The sequence below is a fragment of the Balaenoptera ricei genome, chromosome 11 (genome assembly GCF_028023285.1).
Source record: "Balaenoptera ricei isolate mBalRic1 chromosome 11, mBalRic1.hap2, whole genome shotgun sequence".
In the NCBI taxonomy this organism is placed as follows: Eukaryota; Metazoa; Chordata; class Mammalia; order Artiodactyla; family Balaenopteridae; genus Balaenoptera; species Balaenoptera ricei.
The window spans coordinates 15958188-15981788 of NC_082649.1; the positions used below are offsets into that span (position 1 = coordinate 15958188).

The 23601-nt window shown below is 41.4% G+C and overlaps 1 protein-coding gene and 1 long non-coding RNA gene across 3 annotated transcripts in view; one reads left to right on the plus strand and one right to left on the minus strand.

Moving 5' to 3' along the window:
• Positions 1 to 13311, minus strand: part of LOC132374391 (uncharacterized) — a 26901-nt gene extending 13590 nt beyond the window's left edge. For both annotated transcript variants that reach the window (XR_009505666.1, XR_009505667.1), the window contains exon 1: positions 12811 to 13311. This is a non-coding gene — a long non-coding RNA (uncharacterized LOC132374391). The remainder of the gene's footprint in view (positions 1 to 12810) is intronic.
• ID4 (inhibitor of DNA binding 4) lies at positions 11631 to 14952 on the plus strand. The gene is made up of 3 exons (XM_059938010.1): positions 11631 to 12449; positions 12840 to 12898; positions 13471 to 14952. The coding sequence occupies exons 1-2, from the start codon at positions 12009 to 12011 to the stop codon at positions 12882 to 12884; spliced, it is 486 nt and encodes a 161-aa protein (XP_059793993.1). The 5' UTR covers positions 11631 to 12008; the 3' UTR covers positions 12885 to 12898; positions 13471 to 14952.
• The last annotated feature ends 8649 nt before the right edge of the window (positions 14953 to 23601 follow it).

Sequence of the window (23601 nt, forward strand, 5' to 3'; positions counted from 1 at the left end):
TTGTTGAATGGATACAAAAACAAGACCCATCTATATGCTGTCTACAAGAGACCCACTTCAGACCTAGGGACACATACAGACTGAAAGTGAGGGGATGGAAAAAGATATTCCATGCAAATGGAAATCAAAAGAAAGCTGGAGTAGCAATACTCATATCAGATAAAATAGACTTTAAAATAAAGAAAGTTACAAGAGACAAGGAAGGACACTACATAATGATCAAGGGATCAATCCAAGAAGATATAACAATTATAAATATATATGCACCCAACATAGGAGCACCTCAATACATAAGGCAACTGCTAACAGCTATAAAAGAGGAAATCGACAGTAACACAATAATAGTGGGGGACTTTAACACCTCACTTACACCAATGGACAGGTCATTCAAAATGAAAATAAATAAGGAAACGGAAGCTTTAAGTGATACAACAGACCAGATAGATTTAATTGATATTTATAGGACATTCCATCCAAAAACAGCAGACTACACTTTCTTCTCAAGTGCACATGGAACATTCTCCAGGATAGATCACATCTTGGGTCACAAATCAAGCCACAGTAAATTTAAGAAAATTGAAATCATATCAAGCATCTTTTTCTGACCACAATGGTATGAGGTTAGAAATGAATTACAGGGAAAAAAATGTAAAAAACACAAACACATGGAGGCTAAACAATACGTTACTAAATAACCAAGAGATCACTGAAGAAATCAAAGAGGAAATCAAAAAATACCTAGAGACAAATGACAATGAAAACACGATGATCCAAAACCTATGGAATGCAGCAAAAGCGGTTCTAAGAGGGAAGTTTATAGCTATACAAGCCTACCTCAAGAAACAAGAAAAATCTCAAATAAACAATCTAACATTACACGTAAAGGAACTAGAGAAAGAAGAACAAACAAAACCCAAAGTTAGCAGAAGGAAAGAAATCATAAAGATCAGAGCAGAAATAAATGAAATAGAAACAAAGAAAACAATAGCAAAGATCAATAAAACTAAAAGCTGGTTCTTTGAGAAGATAAACAAAATTGTTAAACCATTAGCCAGACTCATCAAGAAAAAGAGGGAGAGGACTCATATTAATAAAATCAGAAATGAAAAAGGAGAAGTTACAACAGACACCGCAGGAATACAAAGCATCCTAAGAGACTACTACAAGCAACTATGCCAATAAAATGGACAACCTGGAAGAAATGGACAAATTCTTAGAAAGGTATAACCTTCCAAGACTGAACCAGGAAGAAACAGAAAATATGAACAGACCAATCACAAGTAATGAAATTGAAACTGTGATTAAAACTCTTCCAGCAAACAAAAGTCCAGGACCAGATGGCTTCACAGGTGAATTCTATCAAACATTTAGAGAAGAGCTAACACCCATCCTTCTCAAACTCTTCCAAAAAACTGCAGAGGAAGGAACACTCCCAAACTCATTCTATGAGGCCACCATCACCCTGATACCAAAACCAGACAAAGATTTCACAGAAAAAGAAAACTACAGGCCAATATCACTGATGAACATAGATGCAAAAATCCTCAACAAAATACTAGCACACAGAATCCAACAACACATTAAAAGGATCATACACCATGATCAAGTGGGATTTATACCAGGGATGCAAGGATTCTTCAATATACGCAAATCAATCAATGTGATACACCATATTAACAAATTGAAGGAGAAAAACCATATGATCATCTCAATAGGTGCAGAAAAAGCTTTTGACAAAATTAAACACCCATTTATGATAAAAACTCTCCAGAAAGTGGGCATAGAGGGAACCTACCTCAACATAATAAAGGCCATATATGACAAACCCACAGCAAACATCACTCTCAATGGTGAAAAACTGAAAGCATTTCCTCTAAGATCGGGAACAAGACAAGGATGTCCACTCTCACCTCTATTATTCAACATAGTTTTGGAAGTCCTAGCCATGGCAATCAGAGAAGAAAAAGAAATAAAAGGAATACAAATTGGAAAAGAAGAAGTAAAACTGTCACTGTTTGCAGATGACATGATACTATACATAGAGAATCCTAAAGATGCCACCAGAAAACTACTAGAGCTCATCAATGAATTTGGTAAAGTTGCAGGATACAAAATAAATGCACAGAAATCTCCTGCATTCCTGTACACTAATGATGAAAAATCTGAAAGAGAAATTAAGAGAACACTCCCATTTACCACTGCAACAAAAACAATAAAATACCTAGGAATAAACCTACCTAGGGAGACAAAAGACCTGTATGCAGAAAACTGTAAGACACTGATGAAAGAAATCAAAGATGATACCAACAGATGGAGAGATATACCATGTTCTTGTATTAGAATAATCAATATTGTGAAAATGACTATACCACCCAAAGCAATCTACAGATTCAATGCAATCCCTATCAAATTACCAATGGCATTTTTTACGGAACTAGAACAAAAAATCTTAAAATTTGTATGGAGGCACAAAAGACCCCGAATAGCCAAAGCAGTCTTGAGGGAAAGAAACGGAGCTGGAGGAATCAGACTCCCTGACTTCAGACTATACTACAAAGCTACAGTAATCAAGATAATATTTTACTGGCACATGGGGCTTCCCTGATGGCGCGGTGGTTGAGAATCTGCCTGCCAATGCAGGGGACACGGGTTCGAGCCCTGGTCTGGGAAGATCCCACATGCCGCGGAGCAACTAGGCCCGTGAGCCACAATTACTGAGCCTGCGCGTCTGGAGCCTGTGCGTCTGGAGCCTGTGCTCCGCAACAAGAGAGGCCGCGATAGTGAGAGGCCTGCGCACCACGATGAAGAGTGGGCCCTGCTTGCCACAACTAGAGAATGCCCTTGCACAGAAACGAAGACCCAACTCAGCCATAAATAAATAAACAAATAAATAAAATTTAAAAAAAAAAAAGAAAAAAAAATATTTTACTGGCACAAAAACAGAAACATAGATCAACGGAACAAGATAGAAAGCCCAGGGACAAACCCACGCACCTATGGTCAACTAATCTATGACAAAGGAGGCAAGGATATACAATGGAGAGAAGACAGTCTCTTCAATAAGTGGTGCCGGGAAAACTGGACAGCTACACGTAAAAGAATGAAATTAGAACACTCCCTAACACCATACACAGAAATAAACTCAAAATGGATTCGAGACCTAAGTGTAAGACTGGACACTATAAAACTCTTAGACGAAAACATAGGAAGAACACTCTTTGACATAAATCACAGCAAGATCTTTTTTGATCCACCTCCTAGAGTAATGGAAATAAAAACAAAAATAAACAAATAGGACCTAATGAAACTTCAAAGCTTTTGCACAGCAAAGGAAACCACAAAGACGAAAAGACAACCCTCAGAATGGAAGAAAATATTTGCAAACGTATCAACGGACAAAGTATTAATCTCCAAAATATATAAACAGCTCATGCAGCTCAATATTATAAAAACAAACAACCCAGTCCAAAAATGGGCAGAAGACCTAAATAGACATTTCTCCCAAGATGACATACAGATAGCCAAGAAGCACATGAAAAGCTGCTCAACATCACTAATTATTAGAGAAATGCAAATCAAAACTACAATGAGGTATCACCTCACACCAGTTAGAATGGGCATCATCAGAAAATCTACAAGCAACAAATGCTAGAGAGGGTGTGGAGAAAAGGGAACCCTCTTGCACTGTTGGTGGGAATGTAAATTGATACAGCCACTATGGAGAACAGTATGGAGGTTCCTTAAAAAACTAAAAATAGAATTACCATATGATCCAGCAATCCCACTACTGGGCATATACCCAGAGAAAACCATAATTCAAAAAGACACATGCACCCCAATGTTCACTGCAGCACTATTTACAATAGCCAGGACATGGAAGCAACCTAAATGCCCATTGACAGACGAATGGATGAAGAAGATGTGGTACATATATACAGTGGAATATTACTCAGCCATAAAAAGGAACGAAATTGGGTCATTTGTAGAGACGTGGATGGATCTAGAGACTGTCATACAGAGTGAAGTAAGTCAGAAAGAGAAAAACAAATATCGTATATTAACGCATATATGTGGAACCTAGAAAAATGGTACAGATGAACCGGTTTGCAGGGCAGAAATTGAGACACAGATGTAGAGAACAAACATATGGACACCAAGGAGGGAAAGCGGCGGGGGGGTGGGGGTGGTGGTGTGATGAATTGGGAGATTGGAATTGACACATATACACTGATGTGTATAAAATTGATGACTAATAAGAACCTGCTGTATAAAAAAATTAAATTAAATTAAAAAATTTAAAAAAAAGAAAAAATATTTCATTTAAGATTATAATATCATTTAATTTGATTCAAGAGAAAATAGTTCTACCTGTAATCCCTCCCAAAGGGATGGTTTGTTCAAACTGAACTATTTTTATATACAATTACCAACGTTGATAAAGTTCAAAGTTAACTCAGTCTCTTTCCTTTAATTCTGCGTCTTTAATTCCTTTGGTGCTTTGTTGCACTAGGAGAAAAATGTACTCGTTTTTCTACATAGTTTTCTACATACTCACTTCTACATAGAAGTGAGTTTTCATGCTGTTCATCTACTTTCCACACACTCATTTTCCACCACAGGTACACAGTTCGCTGACACTGTGAGCCATCCAATAACCAATGACAACTGCGTGAGTTCTACAAAAATGTCTCCAAAATTCCTCTTCAGGGTAAAAGTAATGCAACTGTTTCTTTTTATAAATTTATTTTTTTATATTTATTTTTGGCTGCGTTGGGTCTTCATTGCTGCACGCGGGCTTTCTCTAGTTGCGGCAAGCAGGGGCTACTCTTCGTTGCAGCACGCAGGCTTCTCATTGCAGTGGCTTCTCCTGTTGCAGAGCACGGGCTCTAGGCGCACAGGCTTCAGAAGTTGTGGCACGTGGGCTCAGTAGTGGTGGCTTGCAGGCTCTAGAGCTCAGGCTCAGTAATTGTGGCTCACGGGCCTAGATGCTCTGCGGCATGTGGGATCTTCCCAGACCAGGGCTCGAACCCGTGTCCCTTGCATTGGCAGGCGGATTCTTAACCACTGGGCCACCATGGAAGCCCCAATGCAACTGTTCCTTGAACATTGTATCTGTTCTTAGGAACCATGACCTAGCTATCAACAAAATGGGAAGGTTTTTTCTCAGCGAAGGCAGATTTGCTGTGATGGATTCCTATTCAACATTCAGTTTCAAGATGTGAAGCAAATTACTGTTTATTTGGTATCTTTCCTCTAAGTAGTTAAAACACATTTAATTGTGCTCTTTCTATATTCTGAGATTATTTTGTGTTCACTTTAAAAGAAAGGGAAATATAACTAAACCCCTCCATCAGTGAAGTCCAGCAATGATTTGTGCTATGAGCAGAACATTTCTTGGCAAAGCCTCACATTATTACCTGCTCCAAGAAAGAATGAAGCAGAGGAATATATATCAATATTTATTGGCACGAATTTTTAAGTAATAAGTAAATAAGCAAACAAACAAATAAATTTTGTTTTGAATTTCTCTGCTAAAGGATAATGATAAGCTAAAGCAGGAACTTGGTCTCTTCGGCATCTTCATAACCATTTTACCTATTACAAGCCCCTTTCAATAATGGCACAGACATTAATGGACATTGAGTATCTATTATGCGCAAGTATACTGCCCCCTATTGTTTACTTACTGCCTTTCCTCTGGGGCTTTCAAGGCAGCTAATCCTCACTCCATCCCTGTAAATCCCTTCTCTTGCCAGATGGAGAAGCTGAGGCTACAGATTGAGCCATAGGATTTTAAAGGCAAAAATATGGTGCCTATTGGGAATTTTTGCTCCCTGCTCTGGAAATGAATGCATTTAATCCTGTTAGATTGTTTAGTTTCTTGGGAAGGAAATGATGAAGAGGAAAAAATCCTAGGCCATCCTGAAAACAGAATGACGAGGCTGCTTATCTTCTCCACTCAGTGTGCATTTGTCCCAAGGCAGCTGCTAATTTGGGGTAATTGAGACAGAAGAGGTCACAACCGGGGTGAAGCATGGAGATGAGAGTCCAGAACATAGCTTTAGTTTTTGCAAAAGGGAAAAGTATTTCAAATAATCAGGCTGAGTCCTCCTCAGAGCCTCAAATCCCTGTCACATCAGAACAATACCAAACAGGGAGGAGTGGAGGTGGTTTTATTAGAATCTACTTCTGGCAAGTGATTGAATATGTTAATGCATAACCATGACAGCTGATACAGTGAAGCAGTATATGTCTAATGCCTGCTTTGGAGGGTGTCTCACCAGAATTCAGTTAATCCTATGATGCCTGCTTGACAGCAATTTGATACAGAGTTTAAAAGAAAGAGAGAGAGAGAGACTATAAAATGCCCAGTTATGGAAGATAGAAAACAAACCCTGGTGGATTCATGGAAGGAACTCTTCTGAGATCCTCATGTTAATTTTTAAAATTAATACTTTTAAATACTTCTATGGAGATATAATTGGCACACAATAGATATAGATATAGATATGATGTACAACTTGATAAGTTTCAACATATTATATACCGGTGAAACCATTACCACAATCAAGATAATAAACACATCCATCATTCTCATGTCCCTTCATGGCCCCTGGATATACGATTTTCTCTCTCTTGGATAAATGCTTAGCAGTGGAATGGATGGGTCATATGATATGTGTACATTTAACTTTTTAAGAAACCGCTAAACTGTTTTCCAAAGTGATTTTTCTCCTTTTACATTCCCACCAGCAGTGTAGAGAGTTCCAGTTGTTCCACATCTTCACCTGCATTTAGTATGGTCGGCCTTTTTAATTTTAGCAGTTCTGACAAGTGTGTAGTGGTATCTCATTGTAGTTTTGAAGCACAACCCAAATGATCAGTGACGCTGAGCATCTTTTCATGTGCGCGTTCGTCATTTATATATCTTACTTACTGGATTGTCCGAGCGAGTCTTGTGTCCACTTTTTAATTGCGTTGTTTTCTTATTATTGAGTTTTGAGAGTTCTTTATATATCCTGGGTATATGTTCTTTATATATTTTGGGTACAAGTCCTTTTTTGAAGAAATTCACAAACTGATTCTAACATTCATATGGAAATGCAACATCTCCAGATTAGCCAAACAACTTTGAGAAAGAACAAAGCTGGAAGATCAGCCAATCAGCACTACCTGATTTCAAGACATTATAAAGCTATGTAATCAAGACAGTGTGGTCACAGTGTAAAAATAGACAAATAGACCAACAGAACAGAATTCAGAGGCCAGAAATAGACCCATACATATATACAACCAGCTTTTGACAAAGGTGCAAAGGCAATCCAATGGAACAACTGGATATGCATATGCAAAAGTATTAATTTAATTTCAATCCATATCTTGAACCACATACCAAAGTAACCTCAAAATAGATCATAGACCTAAACATAAACATAAAACCAACACTGGCTACATATCGTGGGCCCAATGCAAAATGAAAATGCGGGTCCCCTTGTTCAGAAATTACTGAGAATTTCAAAATGCTAATAGCAGAGCATTAAACCAAGCATGGGGCCCTTCTATGCGCAGGACGCTGTGTGACTGAATAAGTTGCAGGACTGTGAAACCAACCCTACCTAAAAATTATAAAACTTCCAGAAGAAAACATAGGAGAAAACCTTTGTTACCTTGGGTTATGCAAAGATTTCTTAGATAGATACAATACCAAAAGCATGATCCCTAAAAGAACAAATTGATTAACTGAACATCATCAAAATTAAAAACTTCTGCTCTCAAAAGATTGAGTGAATGAAAAGACAAGCCACAAACGGGGAGGAACTATTTACCAAAAATAATAATAAATGTTAACATTTTTTGCACACCTTATATGCCAGACGCTGTTCTAAAAACTTTATATAAGTTTGCATATTTATTATAAATACCTTATGAAGTAGATAGTTTTACCTTCATTTCATATATAAAGGCACAAGAATTTAAGAATCCAGCTTAATGATATAAAACTAGTAAATCAAGGAGCCAAAACTGGAGCCAAGGCTGATTTTGAGCCCATGTTCTTGATGTCTCTTAAGGTAAAAACAAATGACACCTCTGTCTTCTCATTTTCTGTCCTTAATCTGACTGAGGAAAGCTTTTAAAAAAATCACCTACATCTTATTTCAACAGACTACCTTTCAAAACTCCTGAAGTTGGCATTTTTGATGGCCACAACTGCCCAGCTATGTTCAGTATATAAAGTCCTCTTCCTATAAGCCTTTTCCAAGACCGGGCAAACCAAGAGGTTATCAGCGTTTCCGGGACCGGTATCAGCAGTCCAAGGGTAGCACGAGTAAGTCTGTAATGCTTAGTACCAGATAAAGCAGCCTTGAGTTTGAATTGCCTCATTGCCCAATTTACTCTTTTGGAGCAAGGGACATTCCTGCAGCAGAGTACATAGTGGTTTCTCATGCCCGGAAAGAATACATGTGCCTTGTTCAGTGACCACTTACATTCAGAGAGGGACCAAGGCATGGGAACGCTCATGTTTATCTGTGTGCCTGAGCCCACCCACTGTTTCACTGCAGGCCATGGAGAAAGAAGTATCAAGTCCTAAAAAGGCATTTGGGCTGAATAGCACAATATGCTTGGATACCCTTGCTTCATGTAAACACAGGGCGATTGTGAATTCTAAGAGCCTGGGTGTTGCAGTTCAGGGAGGGTCTGATTAGCATCTAGAAAGCATCCCCAGAAAGGGCTGCAGACCCCTTTGTCCGGAGGAGGGGTATACACATGACTCTGGTCACCAGGACTCCCTAGCGATTCTCCTATGAATATTTCACCCCCGTTTCCCATTGAGGTATATTTTGGGAGTCTCTAGCACTTTCATGGCAAAGGGCTTTTGGCTAGCCTGCCTTACTTTTACAAGCGCGAGGGAAGCAGTTTGAAGTAAAAGGAAGAGTCGTGGGAAACTGAATTTCTTTTTCTACACGGCAGAAATAATGTCGCCTGTAAGGTTTTTCCAAAAGCTGGCAAGTGCTGAGTAACCTCTTGTTTTGAACTATCAGTGCCTGGAGTCTTTCGTGACTTCAGCTTTGACGTCATATAAGTGACTGTGTCTAAAAATCAAAAACATAACGCTGTGTAGCTCCTAGGACTCTCGTTTCCTGGGCCAAAAAGCACAGGATGTATACCTTCTTTCCACTGTATCGCGTTTTATGTAGAACTTTGATTTTTTTTTTAATATCTTCCTGCCTTCCCACCTTCACAAAGAGGGATACAATAACTGATTCTACCTCCTCTGCTGGCAGGATTTGGAGATCACATTTTTCCTGGGTGTTCTTGATCATGTGGCCAGAGTACATTCCTTTAACTTACCCCCCAGCGTCCCACAGTCAGAAGGACTGAGTCACACACAGAGCAACCCCCAAAAAACTTGAAACTTTGGTATCTGGCACTGCCCACACCCAGGGCATGGCTCTCTGAGGTGTCACCAAGTCCAGAAAGATGGATACGACTGTCCCTTTGTGTCACCTATTTCAAACTTAAATTTTAATTTTAAGCAACCTAGGACATGTAAAGTTCTGAAGTGTGAGTGTGCCCTGGGCATATTAGCATACTTACATTTTGCCAAACAGAGAATAATCTTAGGTTTTAAATTTTGGAGCAGTTTTTAAACTCTAGGAAGGAGGGGGAAAAAATCAATGGAACAAAACATCTGTACATATATCCTTTTATTATTATCACCTATGCTGATGTGATCGGCTCCAGGGGAACAGCTTACACCCAGCAGGGCTCCCTTGCCCAGCTTTCTATCTAAATTGACAATATTCACTCTGTGTGTATTTATATCAATTTAAGCCTGTATAAAACTATGCCTGTATTTAGAAGGGAGCCTTCTTTTGGGTTTTCTAATTCTGCGTTTCTTGATAAGTGTGTATGTAGACCGTCTAGGTATGCTCATGAGTAAATGAGACTGTCACTCGCTTTCAAACAATTATCAGAGGCCTTAACGCATAAGGATTAGGGGAGAGGAGGGTTGTTGCATCTACCTGTGAAACCAGAATTAAAAGGTCACTCCTCACTTCATCAGGAAAAAGGAATGTGCTCTGGGGAAATAGCAATGCAATAGTCATAAAGTACCCACGTGGTTAAACAAAATTCCTGCCTGATTCAGGTATTTCAGTTCTGGGAAGGAAGGGAGGGTTTCCTTACAGAGGGTAGACAAGAAAAAATGAGGTCCATATCTCTTTCTTTCAATTATCTATAAAAATGAAGGCATCAATCCATATTCTGTACATAAATTAAGAAAATTCTTGAGTTAATTCATCTCCTAGCTTGTCTAAAGGTGGGAGGTTTGCAGGGTAAAGGCACACAAAATTCATGTCCCCACTGACAGAGAGTTTTTATGCTCATTTCTTATCTGAAGGGCTCAAGTTTTTCTTGCACAGTACACACAAGGCCCTATCAAAGTTCATTGTGCAATTTTGTTTTGAGCCATTGAAGGACAGCTTTCCCACTAGAAATCTAACACAGAAACGTCTTTAATTAGCAGACTTTTCTGGCAGGGTGGGGCCCAAGCAGGACTCCAGGGACTGGAAGTGTGAATTTTAATGCTTCGTTGCAAAAGGAGGAGATTCTGGACACTCTCAGTATCTTATTTAAAGCGGGGTACGTGAAGCAGGGCATTAATGGCCTACATTAAGTTACAGGTATGAATTTTACATAAAACAGATTAATATTATATGTCATGGTGAAATTTTAAATACTCCGTGCCCATGCATTTTTAATATTTACGTGCTCTAATTTAATGCTGAAGGCAATTGCATTTCTTGAGCCCACTTTTGCATCTAGATGGGTAAAAGAAAAACCCTACGACGTTTTGGTTTTACTTATACGTCCCTTCACCAAAAATCTGCATTTGGCCTTCTTTTTCTCTTTTTTTTTCCCCCCCTAAGCTTTAACGTTTTAAAAACAGGAACAGAAAGCCGCCGCATTCCATTCCATCATTATGGTTTCGGCAATTGTGAAAAGGCGAATAAAGAAATGGAGGGGGAAAATAGAGAAGAACGAACGTGCCTTCTTGAACAGCGTCCTTCTTAAGGCGCTGGAATCCCAGGGATGGAGTGACGGGTGGCGGAGGGTCCCTGGGTGCCGCGCTGTTCGGAGTGACATGGGAGCCTCGAGCAGGGCCCAGCGCTCCCTCAGCCGCCTAAGCCGGGGGGAGAGTGAATTCCAGCCGCACATTCCCGCAGTTCTTCGCAGGAACTTCTCCCTCTCTTTTCCCCTCCCTAAGGCACACACCAGCCTGGCCCGACTCCCACCCAGCTCTCTTTTCTCAGAGCCCCCACCCACGGCGTTGACGGAATGGAGTGCCCTTCCCATTGGCCCGAGCGCCATTCCCTGAGGTGGCACCGTCCGCCTGATTGGCTGGCCACTCCCGAACCCCGCCCACCCCTCCACTCGGGTTGCCCAGCTCCCGCCCCCCAGCATCTCCCGGAGCCCCAGCCCCCGTCGCCTCCCTCCGCGCACCCGCTCGCGAGCCCAGCCCGGCTTTGCTCCCTCGCCCGGCGACACGGCCAACGCGCTGGCCCCGCCCCCGGGGCGCGCGGCTTATAAATACAGCTGCGCGGCGGTCCGTGCGAGAGCGTAGCGGAGGCGCGGTTGTGAGTCGGTTCCCGGAGCGGGGAAACCTCGGGCTCGGGGGAGCGCAGCGGCGGGGGTCGGGTTGGAGGTCCGAAGGGAGTGACTAGGGAACCCGGTGGGCTGCTTTCCTTCCGGTGCTTTTGATTTTTCTTGCCTTTTGGTCTCGGCCAAGTGTCGCCCATTGAGCAGAAATCCCCTCGCAAAACCCGGAGCGACCCTCCCGTCAATTGTTGGGCGCGGAATCGCCGGGAGCTTCGCGGTGCCCCGAGCGCGGACCAAGCGCGCGGGGCGCGAAGGCAAGGGGAGCGGAGCCGGTCGCGGGCGGGGGCCTGGAGCTTGCCTGCCTCCCTCGCTCGCCCCACCGGGTCCGCTCGCGCAGGGCGCGCGCGATGAAGGCGGTGAGCCCGGTGCGCCCCTCGGGCCGTAAGGCGCCGTCGGGCTGCGGCGGCGGGGAGCTGGCGCTGCGCTGCCTGGCCGAGCACGGCCACAGCCTGGGCGGGTCGGCGGCCGCGGCGGCCGCGGCGGCGGCAGCGCGCTGCAAGGCGGCCGAGGCGGCGGCCGACGAGCCGGCGCTCTGCCTGCAGTGCGATATGAACGACTGCTACAGCCGCCTGCGGAGACTGGTGCCCACCATCCCGCCCAACAAGAAAGTGAGCAAAGTGGAGATCCTGCAGCACGTTATCGACTACATCCTGGACCTGCAGCTGGCGCTGGAGACGCACCCGGCTCTGCTGAGGCAGCCGCCGCCGCCGGCGCCGCCGCACCACCCGGCCGGGACCTGTCCGGCAGCGCCGCCGCGGACCCCGCTCACGGCGCTCAACACCGACCCGGTGAGAGGCCGGCTGCCGGCCCGGGGCGGACCCCGTCGGAGTCCAGGAGGGCGGTGGCGGGGTGGTGGGACGCGGGCGCTCCCTTTTCCTCGGGGCAGGGGCGAGAGTGACAATTGCACCCTCCCGCTCCTCCGGCGCCGGGGGCCGCCAGCGGCGGGCTGGGTGCAGCGAGCGCAGGCCGGGTGAACGCGCGGGGCGGGACTAGGATTGTGCGCACCGTGGCCTGTCAGGACCAGCCTGTGCCCGGGGAAAGGGGCGTCCCCAGGGCTGTAAGCCGGGGTGGGGGCGTCGGCGGGCCAGCCTGGGTTCCGAGAACGAATCGAGGAAGACCGTGGCGAGTGTGTTGTTCGCGCCTGCTCACCTTTCCTTTGGTGTTCGTTGCTGTTCCAGGCCGGCGCGGTGAACAAGCAGGGCGACAGCATTCTGTGCCGCTGAGCTTAGCTGCCCAGGTGAGCGCGCGTTTCCCTTCTCGTGTGGCCGGTGGCCAGAGACGCCAGTCCCCGGCGCCTTCCGGTGCCAGCCACAGCGGCGTTCTTTGCCTCCAGCATTTCTGAGGGCAAATTCCCAAGGGGGTGGACACCCCTTCTCTTTCCCTGCCACCCGGTTAGTAAGTGAAGCCGTACTTAGCTTCAGCAACTGGGGATTCACTCTAAATGGAGACGGATCAGCTCACGCTCCCGCCACCCCCCGTGCCGCCCCCAGCGACCGGCGGGCTCTGACTGTCCTCTCCCCGCCGAGGGAGGGTACCCTCGTGGGCGTGGTGCCCAATGGCCCCGCCGCGCACTCTGACACCCACGAAAGAGGACGCAGGCAGGGCCCGGGAGTGGATCCCCTCTACGGGCTTCCCGGGGGCCCGCAGCTGCCTGCTCGGCGCCTGGCCGGGCGGCGAACTGCGAGTGTAGTCTGACCCGGTGGTTTGTTTTGGGTTGTTGATCAAGCATGTCTTGAGTTTGGTCGGTGGCGCCAGTTAGTCTGCAGCGGGAAGGTTCACACACCCCCTCTATTCATTCCTCTTCCACAGGTGTGCGGCCGCCTGAGCCCGAGCCAGGAGCGCAAGAAAGGGAGGGGGAAGAGCAGAAGTTAGAGAAAAAGCTACCGGAGGAAAGGAAAAAAACATCAGCAAATCCTAGAAACGTTTCACTCGTCATTCCAAGAGAGAGAGGGAAGAAAAATAAAACTTTCATCCTTTTTTTTTTTTGCACGTTCATAAACATTCTACATACGTATTCTGTTTTGTTTCGTTTATAACCGCTGTAAATTGTACATTTCTGTGTTTTTTGGAGGTGCAGTTAAACTTTTTAAGCTTAAGTGTGACAGGACTGATAAAAGATAAAGAGCAAATCCGACTTTTAGAAACCTACTTTGTGACCAAGGAGCTCAATTTTTGTTTTGAAGCTTTACTAATATACCAGAGCACTGTAGATATTTTTTTTTACATCTATTGTTTAAAATAGATGATTATAAGGGGGCAGGGAACTTTCTATTCCCTGCAGGAATGTTACATATTGTATAGCTAACTGAGTGACATTTCATACCATGTATATATAGAGATGTTCTATAAGTGTGAGAAAGTATATGCTTTAATAGACTACTGTAATTATAAGATATTTTTAATTAAATATTTTTTTGTAAATATTATGTGTGTGTTTTTTTTTAATCTATGGGAATATTTCTTTTGGAAAATTATTTTCCAGCTCAGTTGAAGAGCTCTTGGTATCTTGAATGTCTTTTCTGTTTGGCCTGGCTTTTAATTTGTTTTTGTTTTGCCCAGTGTCCTGTAGACTCGGAAGTAACAGTTATAGCTAGTGGTCCTGCATGACTGCATGAGATGTTTAATCACAAAATAAACTTGTTCTGAGTCCATTCAAATGTGTTTTCTTTAACGTAGATTGAAATCTTTGTATTTGAAGCATACATGTTGATAATATGCTTTATCAGTTTTTAAGTACAGGGTTTGATAGTGTAATATATAAAGAGTAAGTGTTTTTTGTTTTTTAACTGAGGTCAAAATGGATTCTGAATGATTTTGCTTACAGGATGGAGAAATGCTTGGATCCTTACGAGTTTAGGAAATCTGTTTTAATCAAAGTGAAAAAATGCTTATCATTCTTCATTTTACACTAAAACTTAAGGTCACTAAGTTTCATGTCTGTACAGACTATTTAAATCATAGAAATGAAAAATGTTCTCTGCTTGCTACCAAAGGACAAACTCTTGGAAATGAACACTTTTCTGCTTTCCTTCCTCCAAAGAATATTAATAGGCAACAGTGGGAGAAAAAAATTTGAAAGGCATAATGGCAAATCCTTCAAGCAGGGGTAAAAGTCGATCTTCAAACATTAAGTAGACCAAAAATTCTGATGACCGCATCTAGATTATTTTTTTATAAAAATGATTTTCACTATAGCTATGTTAGTTAACCGCTAAACTACTGTCCAATCTCTTGTGATGTGCAACTTTTACATGTGAATATTAAAGTAGATTTATCTGTCTTGTACTGTGATTTCTGGTCTCATTTCTTCAAAACCTTACACTTATTTTTAAGACTTTATTTTCTCTTTAAGGAAGGCAGTGTTTTCTAGGTTAGATAGGACTTTCAGGGCTTGTGAGCATTATGCATTTAATGTGATCAGTACCCACCAGTTAGATGGAATTTTTAGAGTGAGAGAGAATTAAGTAGGATTTAATTGGGTGCTTTGTAAATAGTCAACTGTGTGTGTAACGTGGTCTGTTTGATTTTTAAAAGGAAAGGATTTGTTTTAGATTATACAAGAATAAAAGTATTACAGACCCAAGGGACTTTTTATGAGGTCAAAGTCAAATATTTATATGAATATGAAATATGGCTTCTTGTCAGTTGAAGTGGCAATATCTCAACAGAAATGAACAAAGTTAATGCTAGTAGGTTCAAAAAAATTGAAAGATTTAAAAAGTCTGTCCCCTATCTCCAGTGTGTCATCCCCTCAGCTTTGACATTTTACTGGTCTTAGGTAGTTTTAGAATTTGATGTATTTGATGTTGAGGCTTATAAAGTCAGAGGACTGCTTGTTTAAATGAGGTTTATTTTTATTTTTGATATTATTCATTCTTGTCACACATCAAGAGGAAAACACAAGAGCAGTGCTGGAATTCCAAACCTGAAGAATTCTGACGATTGCATTCGTTGTTATTAAGAAAGGGGACAATCCCTTCTTTTTATTTGGCAGTTTAATTTCAGTAGGAAGCAAGTCACATGTGCTCTGTTGGCTGGAGTTAGGCATCTGTCAGGCCTGAGTACCATGTCCCACCTAAATCTAAGCACAGTTTAAACTTATGCTGGGAGACTAGGTACCTCAAATATTTTTGTTTTTTGAAGATAGGTGTTGCTCCTTAATTTCATATGTGGGCCATGGAAAACCACTAAAAGGCAAGAAAAGTATTATGCATGTTACATTTGAGAGACTTGGCATTTTCCCCTTGGCCACTCACACAGCATTGGATGTCTCTAAAGAAACAAAGTCACTGTTTATTTTTTTTTAATTATATGCAGTTGTATAAGATAGTTCGTTCTGTTAAATTTTGGCTGTGTCCTAACCAAGTAACCAGGTAACAAAAACATTTTGAGTCATGTATGTAGGTAGTTCTAATTATTCAGATATTTGGTTTAACAGAGAAAAATATCCTGACTTACCTCATTTAATTTGTCTACTTTTCATTGTATAGGCACAACCAAAGAGTAAGAATCATTTAAAACCTACAAAGAAAAAAAAAAAAAAATCTCGCTGTGGGATGTTGTTTCTCGTGTGGTTTTAAAATCCTGAACATCTCAGACATTTTATGTTAAAGGAGGGAAAAGAAAAAACTTTTCATTTTGAAGAACTAATATACTTTGATATTGTATAAATCTTAAGTTTATTGTCAAGATTTAACTGACTTTTTAGAACTTTAAAAAATTTTGACCCCATAATCTATTGTATTAAATGCCTCTATAATAAATCTTCACTGAGCAAAGGGTTCTGAAGTTCGTGGTTTTTAATTGACTTCTACTGAGTTATGCAATTTTTCATTATCAAGAATGGGTCTCTTGATGGATCACCTCAATTATTTACAGTGTTTCTTACCAGGTGATGAAAAATGTGTCTTGAAAATGGTGATATGAACGGAAAGAAAATCTAGTTTGAATGCTAGGGAAATCTTGTCTACTCTTAGGTGTCTGCTAGGAGAGGAAGTACAAATCCCAAGAAGGCAGCGGAATGATATTCAGGGAAACTAGACTCCCCTCTGCCACACACACACACACACACACACACACGGTAAATAATGTAGACAGAAAAATTATTTCACAGTAGTTCAGAGCCAAATAAAACTGGCTCTGCCTTTCTAGCTGATGCACTTTAATTATATGTATGTTAATCAGCCCAGATAGCCCTTGGGTCTCAACAGGGCCAAAGACCAACTCCTCCAGGTTTCTGCGGAGGGAAAAGCTTCCCTTTGCTGCTTTGCAAGTCCAGGAAATTAATTTAGCCACCTCAGAATTAATCTTAGTAGGGCTGCCCTCAGTAGGTACTCTTCAGACCCAGACGATTTCTTTCAATTACAGCCCATGACATTTTGCTAAAATATTAATTATATTAATTAGAATCATTGCCCAAAAGGTTTTAAAATTGTAATTTTACTTAGAGTTCTACCTTGAGCACTGACACAATAGATACTTGAAAAGATAAAGAAAACTCTTAAAAAGGGAACTAATTTGTTCAAGAGAGACGAACTGCAGTCGTAGAAACTTAATTGAAAATAATTTCAAATTTTTAATGAATTTTTAAAAGTGTGTTTTTGCGTTCAGGTGCCTCCTTCATATTGATTTATATCCTGGCCAGTTCTAAAAAGTTTCGCTTAAGTGCTAAACTCGGGTCTGAACCACATTGCCAAAGGTTTTCTATACTCACCCAAGCAAAGCAATTCGACAGTCAGCTGCTGAAGGTGGTTCCATCATTCATAAGTCTGCACAGTAAATTCACACATGGGATATGAAAAAGGGGCCATGAAAATTGAAGTTAATTTGAAAAGCCCCTTTGAGTCCATAAAAGAGTAAACACATCAGTTTCTGGGGGAAGAACAAAATGTGTTACGTGTATGCCACGGGCTAAAATGTGATTAAAGAGGAATTAAACTTAAAATCTTTAAATAAAGAGACCGAAGACAAATTTTCTATATGAATCCACTGTATCTGAATGTTTTTTCAATAAGAAATCTCATACTTTAGAAAGAGATTTTCTAAGATATTACAAAAGTATTGGCAAAATATACAAATTTCTGGTGAAACAGGATACCATTATTTGCTTTAAATTACCGTTTCTCAATTCGTGATGCTATAAAGTGAATATCAGCACTTTTAGCATGCCTATTAAATTCAAATTCTAAAATTTTATCTTTCACGCCAAAGTTTAATTTCTAAAGGACTGTACAGCAGTCCTGCAGTTGTCCTTCGTGCAAATTCATATATTTTAGAATATTTCTTAAATATTTACTTAAATGTTTAAATATTTTCTTAAATATTTTAAGCATTTTCTTAAATATTTACTGCACGTTTCATAAGCTTTAGCAGTCAATTGAGAGACTGTAGCTGCGTGTGTGTCTCTGTGTGTGTGTTTACCTAAAAATAGTTAACCAACATACAGGAAAATATCTTTTTAAAAGGTGTTTTGCTCTAAAAAGTAAGTAAACTGTGTTAACCTTCCTCCATTCTCTCTCCACTTTAATTCCTAAGACTGGAGATTTTCGTAAAGATGCACCCTTCATTTTTTGGACAGCTATGAGTTAGCCATGTTATGTAAGCATAAAGTAAGATAGAAAATAAAGAGCAAGTAAATCAATTCTCATGTTTATCATATCCTAGAATTTGGTTTAATCTCATAAGTAATCTGAAGAACAAAAAAAGAATGAAAACAAAAGGGGTACGTACTTATATGTCAAACCTCAGAGAAAGCCAGGGAAACAGACCTAAACTTGTAGACATAAATTTTACACCTTACTTCAGCAATACTTCTTAGAAATACTTTTTGTACATATTGGACCTGAGTCCATGGCCCTAATTACAACAAAGTAGGCTCCTTAAGGTAGAAGGCTATGCAGAATTCATCTTTGCATGCCCTACGGTGCTTAACCAGGGCATGGTAAAGTATCTGTTGCTCTGCATTAAGAATATCCCCTTAACAGTGTATCTATCTTCCCAGAGCGCTCAGTGACTCATTTGCCCCTTCATCTACACTGACTCACAACTGAGCTTCAGCCCAATATATCTAACTGCCTTCTTGTCCTGTCTGCCTCTCAAGTGCAGTAGATTTGAAACAGCATTTTATGGTTTCTGCAAACATGTCACTCTTTCTGAATTCCTTATTGTCTTAGTGAATTTGGGCTGCCATAACAAAGTACCATAGATTGGGTGGCTTAAACGACAAACACTGATTTCTCCCAGTTCTGGAGGCTGGGAAATCCAAGATCAGGGTGCCAGCCAATTCGGTTCCTAAAAGTCACTGCCATTGCTGGATGAACGTAGCAATCCACGTGCTTCCTTCAGATCCCCACAGTCACACGGGGTGCTTGGCTTCCTCCTTGGAGCTGCACCGTAAGATAGAAGAAGAACCCAGGGCTAGGCAAGGTCTTCTTCCTGCCCCCATGACCTGGATGGAAGGATCCTTCAACTTTCATTTCCCCCCAGTCCTTTCTCTCCTTTACTTCCGGTTGCCCTGAAGCACAGTCTATGCTTCAGTTGCACTGAAGTTCTCGTCCTGCTGGTGCTAGACGGCAAAGCATGCTTATCTCTCTAGTCTTGACAGAGTATGATTGATATCCTGAGTGTTAAGAAAAGAGCAGGCTCAGGAAGGACACACGTGGAACATTGCGGGGGGGGGGGGCACCTGCCCATCCAGCCAAACCAGCTAAGTCAACTTGCCCACCTGTGGGTAGGGCTGACCTATCCACATCCAAAATGGCACGCTTTTTTATGCTTCCCTTCCTCGGTACATGGTGCTACCCCTGCCTGGATCCTTTCACCCCCATTCCCAGTCTAGGCTATAGTTGACCTCCTCACCATCCTGTAAGACCCAACTGTCCCCTCTTCTGCAAGAAGTATATGATGCTTCTCCCCTTCACCCCCCAAAGAGCCAACACACCCCTTGCTATAGTATAATTATTTTCACATGTCTGTGTTTCCTGTAGCTTCCTGACCCTCCAGGGATTCCAGACCACAAAGTACTAGAAGAACATTCCTGTAACTCTCTGTGCCAGCAAATCTAGCAAATTCTTTGCAACTCAACAGTGCAGTTGAGAGATTTTCATTATCTTTTAAAGCCTTTGGCTGCCTTAAACATGGAAAATAGATAAGCTGTGTGTTCTTGAGAGTGAGGGAGTGTGGTCAGCCTTGGGCAGAGAGAGTTGGAAGGAGAGATTGAGAAGGAGAGAAGAGAGGCTGAACAGATCCTATACCTCCAAGAAAGAAAGAAACATTCCTGATCCCAGCTGGGATAAGTAAACAAAGACACCTCAGTGCCAGAAATGAAAACATGGGGTGAGGAGGGATGGCTACACAGGCGCAGGATGTGATGGGTCTGGGGTGTAAGCCGCAGGCAGGGGGTATTCAGAAAGATTGCATGATCAGGTCTCTGCATGTGTCTTAGGCCTCTGCTCTCTGGTACTGGTGAAGTGACATGGGTATCATAGATCAGCGGCAAGAAATGCAGTGAATCTTCATGAGTCAGTTCTGAGAGAACAAGCTTGCTGCCAGAATGGGAAACCCTTTTCCAGATGGAAGTTTCACTACCCTTATTATGATCTGGGGCCCTAGAAGCGTAATCGTATGATTAGTAACCTTATTAGTAATTACCTTACTAATCATATGATAAGTAAGCATATGTCTTGTAATATCCCCCAAGTTTTCCAGTGAAGGAGACAAGCCCAAAATGTGAATGGTGGAGTCAGGTCTAGAACCTGGTTTTTCTATCTCTAATCCAGGGCCACAAACCTCAGTATGGATGGATTCTGTTCCAATTCACTCTTAGGGGGTTTAGGTCATATTCTCATCTACAAATTACCTCATGTTCGTTCCTAAAAAGATGGGGTCCTAATCCTAAACAAAGAGTCATTAAATGCAGGACTGATCTGGCTGCCTTTTAAAAAGGAGAATAGAAGTAAAGTACTTTTACAACAAGGATCAAAGCTCTTTGACAAAGGAGCAAAGGCAATTCTGTGAAGAAGGGATAGTCTTTTCCACAAATGACACTGGGACAATTGGATATCCATGTACCAAAAAATGAACTTGGACTCAGAGCTTACACCTTTCACAAAGATTAACTCAAAATGGATCATAGACTTAAATGTAACGTGGAAAACTGTAAAACTTCTGGAGGAAAACATAGGAGGCAATCTATGTGACTTTGGGTTTGGTGATGAATTTTTAAGTCCAAAACCAAAAGCATGAAAGGATTTGAACCCTGTATTATCCTCCACTGTTATATCCTCTGTTATATCCATTCAACAGAGACCTCATGGTGTGGGAAGGGGTCACGGATTATGTGGCCAAGGCAAAAGATTTGGGTGCTACTCAGAGCTCTACAGCTAATTAGCTGTGTCCCCTCAGGCAAGTAACTTTTGCACAGTTCCAATTGCCTCATCTGTAAAATGGGTATATAATAATAATTACCTAGCATAGAGGGTTCTTGAACAATACAAAGAAAGTAACATATACGAAAATATTTTATAAGACAATGGTCATAATTTTGGTATATATTAAAAAATCATCGGGAGAGAGTTTTAAATTTTAGATTCCTGAGTTCCACCCATCACTCTCTCCCCTCCACTGAGATTCTGATTCATCAGGTATAGGGTGGGAATGAGGAATCTGCATTTTAGCTTTTCGCTGGGAATCTAAGACAAGTCTCCCAGGAACCCCATTTTGAGAAACAGTATTTTGTAAGCTGTAAAATGTTATGTAGGTTTCGGCTATTGTTGTCATGCCACACATGGTGTGTTTCTCCTTCTTTTTCACCACTTTCCAATTTTCCAGGAGCTCTGATCAAGTAAAGAGGACGGGGTAATAAAATATCAACCAAAGGTCATGGGAATACTCTCTAGTGGGAGAAGGGAAGTTCTTACTAGCAGGGGATGCATAGGAGAGAGGGCTTCAAAAGTGAGACCGTGGATTGCGGCTGCTGGGACAAGACTACAGGCAAGACACTGAGTCCTCCTTCAACTTGGTTCTCATTCCAGTCTCTCCATGACTCAAGGCATTCATAATAACCTACTTTGCTTTACCCATTCCATTAACTCTTAAAATTTCTAAGGAAAGACATAAAAGAAAGAGGTCAGTTTCTACCCTCTTATACATCACTCCAAATCATTACATTCTGTGATTATATCTGTATGATGACCCAAAAAATGTTTGGAGAAGGTGTGCCTGCACAGGCAACAATGAGCAGTATTACTTTAATGGTAAAGAGATTCTTCTGGATAAACAAATTTAGAAAAAATATTTCGTTTCTCCTAGTATATTATATCATCCTAAGGGACTGCCTTTAACATGATGCAGAAAAACAGTCTAATTGGGCTTGCCCCAATCTGTTGTGTTTGCCTTAGAACTGTCCTAATTCATGGCTAGCAAATGTTAAAATACCATATGCGTGTAAAATTGGGATACGATACAATTGTACCTTCATTTCATGTAATAGATTTCTTCTTGCTAAAATTATATACGATTTTTATGACTTTAAAAGCAGTAGAGACACTAGCTTCCCTTTTTTCAAAATTGTGAATAAGAACTTTATAAAAGGAAACATTAGTAAGTCTGTGGAATTAGATTCTGAACTCTGCCACTTACTGTGTGGCCTTAGGCAAGGTACTTAACCTCTCTGAGCCTTATTAAAGCTTTCTTTTATAATGGGGTTACAATAGTTAGCAGTAAGAGTTTTTATGAGGATCATGTGTGCAAAGCCCCTAACATAGTGCCAGCCATATGAACTAGTCAGTATATGTTAGTTCCTTTCTTCTAATCATTCTTGCCTCTATTCATATTCTAAGACCTAAAAGTGTACTTGCCCTCTTCCAGTATGAAAATGGGGTTATCAAGCATGAAGGAGCAAGGGATGTGTGCACACTTGGGTCCTCAGTAGGGAGGACAAAGATTTCAACAATGCACAAACCTTTCGGGGAGACCAAGATTTTAAACCTTTTAAGTGCAGAAACTGCTTTCTTTGTCATTTCGTTTTCTCCAGAATAACCCAGGGGTACTCTGCATATAGAAGACATAAATGACATAAATGTGGATGGATGAAGAAGGATTTGAGAAAAGGTGGGAGTCTGAAGAGCAAGAAGGAACTGCAGTGGTGAGAAGGCACTGCAGATAGTGAAAAAGATAGATGATGGTTTACAGGAAATTAAAATGGTGGCCTTATAGCTGTTGATTTTGCTGTTAACATGGTCAGGCGGAAGGCTTGTTTGCTTTTTGATCTATTTTCTGATAGATAGCTAAGTGCCACAGGACTGAGAGAGATGCTGAGGATGGAGGCAGAGGGAGGAACTCCACACATAAACTCCCACATTCAGGGCTCAATAATCTGGCACCCTAATAATATTCTCCTGGTAGAGAAACAATTTTGAAAACCAAAGACATAACACTGGAGTGGTACACAGGATTCCAGGTGGTATTTAAGAGAGAAACAAAAGTTAAAAGCAGCATTAAACTTTGTCTATTTCTTCATAGCTTAGAAAAGTCTATCTTTATAATGTATGCTTAACATAATTTCTGGTAGCTATGCTTTGTCATAAACTAAAGCCGAGATTAATTCAACAAGGGAAAGAAATCAGGGTCAAGTGCAATACCTCAGTGAATCATAAAATAAGAATTTTGAAGTAAAATCAAATGTCCTTACTTTACCAAAAAGGAAACTGAGGCTCTGAAATGTAAAAATGTGCCTTTTGTAAAATGACTTAGTGGAAGGTCAGAGCTGCCAGCAAAATTCAGGACTTCCAACCTGCAGTCTCCTTAACTTTATTAAGTTCAATAGATTTATGGTTATTTATATTATCAGGTTCTTATTTGTTGTGATATGTGTATTTCTTTCTTCTTGTGGATCATTTTCTTCCCATGAAAATTTTGTAAATACAGCCATTTTCTATTTTT

Excerpts from the sequence above, each read along its gene's own strand:
- ID4 (XM_059938010.1), top strand. The coding sequence starts at position 12,009 with ATGAAGGCGGTGAGCCCGGTGCGCCCCTCGGGCCGTAAGGCGCCGTCG. Across the intron at positions 12,450-12,839 it reads CGGCGCTCAACACCGACCCG|GCCGGCGCGGTGAACAAGCA; the intron begins GTGAGAGGCCGG and ends TTGCTGTTCCAG.